The sequence below is a fragment of the Salminus brasiliensis genome, chromosome 18 (assembly GCF_030463535.1).
Source record: "Salminus brasiliensis chromosome 18, fSalBra1.hap2, whole genome shotgun sequence".
NCBI lineage: Eukaryota > Metazoa > Chordata > Actinopteri > Characiformes > Bryconidae > Salminus > Salminus brasiliensis.
Genome location: NC_132895.1, coordinates 1,134,980 through 1,140,979, shown reverse-complemented (window position 1 = coordinate 1,140,979; position 6,000 = coordinate 1,134,980). Strand labels below are relative to the sequence as shown.

At 41.2% G+C, this 6,000-nt stretch overlaps 1 protein-coding gene across 1 annotated transcript in view; it reads right to left on the bottom strand.

Moving 5' to 3' along the window:
* Positions 1–6,000, bottom strand: part of gabra6b (gamma-aminobutyric acid type A receptor subunit alpha6b) — a 65,475-nt gene that overhangs the window by 31,944 nt on the left and 27,531 nt on the right. The window contains exon 9 of the mRNA XM_072662470.1: positions 5,231–5,481. Coding sequence (XP_072518571.1) covers positions 5,231–5,481 — 251 coding nt within the window. The remainder of the gene's footprint in view (positions 1–5,230; positions 5,482–6,000) is intronic.

Below are 6,000 nucleotides of genomic sequence, written 5' to 3'. Positions count from 1 at the left end.
TATGAAGCTCTAATGACATTAATATCCAGTATGAAGCTCAAATAACATTAATATCCAGTATGAAGTTCTAATGACATTAATATCCAGTATGAAGCTCTAATAACATTAATATCCAGTATGAAGCTCTAATAACATTAATATCCAGTATGAAGCTTTAATAACATTAATATCCAGTATGAAGCTCTAATAACACTGATATCCAGTATGAAGTTCTAATATCATTAATATCCAGTATGAAGTTCTAATAGCATTAATATCCAGTATGAAGCTCTTATACTTTAGTGTAGAGTTTATAAAGCTGGATATATCTGAATTGTATTTGTTTACTCTAAAGCTGCTGCTGCTTTAAATAATAAAGATGATGAAAGTGACCCGTGTTTGGACTGTGTTGGTTTGAAAGGTGGTTTATTCCCGCGCTGTCTTGTGTGAGCTGTCTGAGGCTGCCGAGGGTTCTGACAGGCTCCCGCTGCCGTCATGTGATATAAATACAGCCAAATGGCCTCCGGCTCGAAAACCTCAGGCCGCGTGAGTCAGTGTTCTAGACGTGTTCTCCTGTCAGAGCCGTGGCACCTGCCGCTGTCCACTCTCTGCGCTAAGGTTTATAACTCCGTCTTTTCCTGGTTGTCAAAACACCTGAGCTTTCAGGATGTTGAGTTTCGGTAAGTTTTTCTGCACCTACACTGACCATCAAAAGTTTTTGGACACCTCAGGCAGTACTTTAGCTGAAAGTTCCATTATAGTGCATTCATGACTCATTTATTACACCTGAACTGGCTGCTTATAACTGCTTTATTATGTCTGGCATTTTGGCTCTAACTGCTGTAACTAGCATTAAAACAAAGTAAGGAAAATTAGCACGGAAAGTTAGCATGGTGCTAATTTGGATAGAACTACTTCCTGTTGAATGGGTGGGACTAAACTGCTATAGGCTGAATGGGTGGAGCTAAACTGTTGAAGGCTGAATGGGTGTGGCTAAACTGCTGTAGGGTGAGTGGGTGGGGCTAAACTGTTGAAGGCTGAATGGGTGGGGCTAAACTGTTGAAGGCTGAATGGGTGGAGCTAAACTGCAGTAGGCTGAATGGGTGAATGGGTGGGGCTAAACTGCAACAGGCAGTAGTATACTTTTTCCAACTGTCTCTAATTCTCCCAAGGGATTGTCCTTTCCCTGTCCTCCTTTATCATGAACCTGAAGAACCCAGATAAACATCTCCGTCCACCACCACACTGCTATACCATCTAAACGTCATCTCCAGCTTTATGCACTTGTCTTTTTTTCCTACCATCAAACACCAGCCGGCTCCATTTCTCCCATCTTTCAATGCGATGCTCTCTCGTCCTCACTTTCTCCCTCTCTCTCTCCCTCTCTCTCTCTCTCTCTCTCTCTCTCTCACTTTAATGCTATTGCTGTTGCTGAAATTGTCAGAACCAACTTGAAAAGTGCTGCTGATGCCGTGTTACTGGCAGCGTGTCTCCGGCGGCCTCTCTCAGGATCAATGGAGCGCTGTTAGCCGCGAGCCGAAAGGCCGGAAGATTTCCCCTCTTATGTAACAGCATCGACTTACATTGTTGGAGGAAAAGCTCGCTGGAGCGGGGCGACGGCTCACGTGGTGCCATATCGACTGAAAAACACAACCTAAAGACCTCGCTGTAGCACGCTGGCTAATGACGTAACTGCCGTTGTTTTCATGTACTTCAGCGAATATGTGTGTCATATCAACCCTTAACTGATTGACTATTGGTTAACCATTTATTTATGTATTTATTTATGTATTTATTTATTTATTTATGTATTTATTTATTTATTTATTTATGTATTTATTTCAGTCAGACATTCTTCATATCCCTCAACATAATACCAAATTCTACAAAGTTAACCTCACCGTTTACAAGGCCATAGACTTGCTAATGACACTGATGAGCAAAAACATTATGGCCACCTGCCTAATACCTGCCATCAGTAAGCATGTTGCAAGCTGCAGGCCAAAATCTGTACTAGACTTGTTGATGGGGTTTCTGACACTGTGGAGACACTGGTTCTATATCAAATCACGACAACTCAAAGAACCTTGGCTTAAATGTTTTTTTCACTGATAGATAAAGCTCCTTTAGGTGGTTTATCATGAAGAACCTGTTATATAATAATCTGTATACACTCTTAGCATTATATAGTACAAATAAATTCTAGCAGTGGAACCCTTTTTGGTGCTTTACAGAGCAAGTTTAAGGGCTTTTTTTTGAACATGATGAAATAAAGAACCTGTTGTATATGGTTCCTTATACACATAGAAAGACCTATTCTACCCTGACTTTAAGAAAATATCAAAATATCAAAAGTGAACCTTGTCCTGCTGGATAATCTCAGGTCAATGCTGTTCAATGCAGTTGATTATGAGGTTTCTGACACCGTATTACTCACTGTTATGTAGAACATGAACTTAGGTATTGACAGATAGTCCTAAAAAGGGTTTTTCAAGGGTTCTTTTGTAAAGTCAAAAGACAATTCAAACAATATTTGCTTAAATGGTTATTTTCTATGATGGAAATCCTCTTGTAGATGGTTTGTTATACACTTTTACCGCAATCAGGGTTCTAAAAAGTTGTGAAACCCCTTTTTGGTGTGATATAGAACCTTTTTTTAAAAGAATTATCTTCAAAAGGTAATTATTTTGACTGTTCTTTTCATTATTTGGATGTTCATTTACTAAGAAACTCCAGTAGAACACTTTTACAGCTTACAGAACCTTTAAGAGGTCTTGTAGAGTCCATGCCTAGACGAATTAGACCTGTTTTTAGTATTAGGTGGATGGTATTAATGTTTTGGCTGATGTCGTCAGTATGTTAGCATCAGATTAAGGCTCTAATCTACAGGGGATGGTTTAATCTCTACTCACTCACCAAATTCTTATATAAATCACCGTCTATATAAACAGACCCAGTAATACAGAAGCTAGGATTAGCATCATCTTAAAGGAGGTAAAGCGTCACAGTCACTCCCAGTTTGCTAGTTTAGTCATTTATAATAAACACAATTCGAGCTGCACAGCGAAGTGCAAACGTCTCTCTCTGTCTGTTTTTACCAAACTTCTCTGATCAGATTTTTGTCTTACAAGCTGGATAAGATCCGGAAATCTCTCGCTGTGGTTTGCTGATTCTGAACCGGCGCCAAAACCCAGTTGAATAAGTATGGAAAACAGAAAAACCCCCAATAATCAAGCCCCCCAATATGACACTTTTCATATTCAGGCAAAAACAGACCTGTAGTTCAGCTCAGGACTCATATTAAGTGTCTGTAATAACTGTGTAGTTACACATAAACAATCTACTGTTACTGATATGTTACACTTCTTTAAATATTACAACGAGCATGAAGTCTAATTACATATGTCAAAACTACAGTTGGCAAATATGCATATTGCATGTATTTATGTGTTATTACAGACAATTATAATGTAGTTTTTGGTTCAACACTCAATTTGGATGATTTGTGCTCCAGGTTAGAATAACCACATAAAGAAACTTCTGCACTGGCTTTCATAATTCATTCTTATGAATTCATATTCAGCGAATGCCTGTGTGAGTGTTGAAGTTGTAGTTTTAGTATTAGCCATCTGCCCAAAATTCTGACCGTATGATCAGTAGTAATGCAATCGGCAGCTCAGTTATGCTCAGGGCAGTTGAACCATTAGATACAATTCATCTGAATATCTAAGAGAAGGTAGTCTATGGAGACCGACTACACACTGAATGTGAGTGAACAGGTGTGGAGACACGGCCAATATGCAAACAGATGATGCCAGGAGCCAATAGGAAACTTTCAGGAACTCTTTGTGGGAGAACTGTTCAAATCTCACGGTGGGCAGGACTGAGAAGACCTGTAGCGTTCGCCCGTGGGCCGTAGTACACCACGTCCAAATCAACCGGCCTCACTGTATAACACATAACTGCTTGTTCAGGTAACACATCTGTTGGCCTGACATGCGTTGTTTGCTGGTTGATGCAAAGTTCAGGGGAACAGAATGCATTCCAAATTAGCAAGAGTCTAAATTAAAGACTTAAAGAGTTCTCTTACCAATTTAAATATCCCATACAGTACTGACAATGAGCTATTTCACTGACACTCTTGCTGCTGAATGCAATCAAATCTTCACAGCAATGCTTTATCTAGTCTAGTAGAAAGTCTTCTTCTCTGGACAGTAGAGACAGTTACTCCAAGAAAAGCAGGAGAAACTCTTTAATACCCCTGATTTCAGAAAAAAACAGTGACTGAGCAGATGTCCCAATACGCTGTACCCAATCCTTGTAACTCCAATGCTAATTGGTGGAGTATAGGGTTCAACTGATTATATCCTCAAGAGGAAGAATTATTTATTTTTATTTCTATTTTTCCTTCTCTCTCTCTCTCTCTCTCTCTCTCTCTCTCTCTCTTTCTCTCTCGCTCTCTCGTTTTCTCTGGAGGATATAGCTCTGGGTTGGGTTATGTGTCCAGTGGCTGTAGTTTGCCTGCTGGCAGTGCTGAGGCTCCAGCAGGCCGGCGCATCTCTGAGTGGTTATGTAATGGAGGATAATGCTCTGTCGGCTTCACTTCATCTAGTTTCTCCTGAATGAGAGTAACAGATATTTCAGCACCAGTACAGCTGAACTAAAAGCTCCAATCGGCACCACTCTGCCGCTGAGGCATTTCCATAACACACACTAACACATTATACTGTATACACACTTTGTTCGCTAACAGAAAAACACCCTACTCCAGTGCTCAGATGTGACCTTAGCAACAGCCAGTCAAAGCCCACATGCACAATGCTCAGAGTGTCAAAGTGGACTAAAATGTTCAGAATCAGAGCAACAAGCAACAGAACAAATACGAACATATTTAGTAAACAAACAATATCAGCGTGGAATCAAATATCACAGCAACGTTCATGCCCTTCACATTTTGACATGATGACAGACGTAAAAGTCATCCAGAAGTGCAGATAGTTCCACTTAAATATGTGAATAATCAGTAACGACCGCCCTCACTCGCCTGTGCCATCAAACATGTTCGAAAACATCTAAATCCTTAAAGATCATTTCATGCATTTCGGCTTGTAACCAGGACATTCATAGGATATTTTTTTGAAGGATGGTGTGGTGTGATGATCGTAAACAGCACATACGGGACTTTACGAACCTGCTCTTTATATCCAAAAGTATCCAGACAGCCCTTCTTAAGGTTGCAGCATTGCCTCACCTGGACTCCATGGTGTCTTTGGTCAGGTAGACGATCCAGTAGACCAGGTTGAAGGCGCCGAAGCTCAGAGGGAAGAGGATGCGGGAGTATTTGTCAATGATGCTGGTTCCTGCTAGCATGGCATTGGTGGGCACAGCAGAACCCTGCTGGCGGAAGTCTGGAGGGGGCGGGGTGGCAAACCGAGGGGGCGTTTCCCTCTGGGACAGAGAATTTAGCCTCTTCTTCAGCACACCTCCGGGGTCCAGTGGAGGCTAAATACAGTAAAACCACAAAGACAAATGAACCTCACTGATAAACATTCACCTTATTTTCAATGAAACAATGGATGCATCATTTATAGAAGAGGACCTACGTCTGTGGCTGAAGCTAAAGGAACACAGTCCATATGCTAGCTCTTAGTTTCTCAATACCTGTCCTGGAGGCGGCTTACCTGCACACTTTGGAGCTTTCCCTGCTCCCAGCACACCTGAGGAAGCTAATCAGTCCACTAGCGCGTGCAGGACAGGGTGCCTCCAGGACCAGGGTTGGGAACACTGCTCTGAATAAGGTTAATTAGCCTGGTTGAATGTTGGGTTAGCACAGCTAGCCACTTTATGGTCCTTTATGATCAGTAGCCTACTTCAAAGGCGGAAGAAACAAACTCTTGAAAAAAGGGGACGTGGCCAAATAAGGCGAATAACCCCACACGATCTTTGGTTTCACACCAAACTCAGTCTGAATGTTCACATCCTAACCGATTCATTAAGCAGATCAAATAGAAAAACATGTTT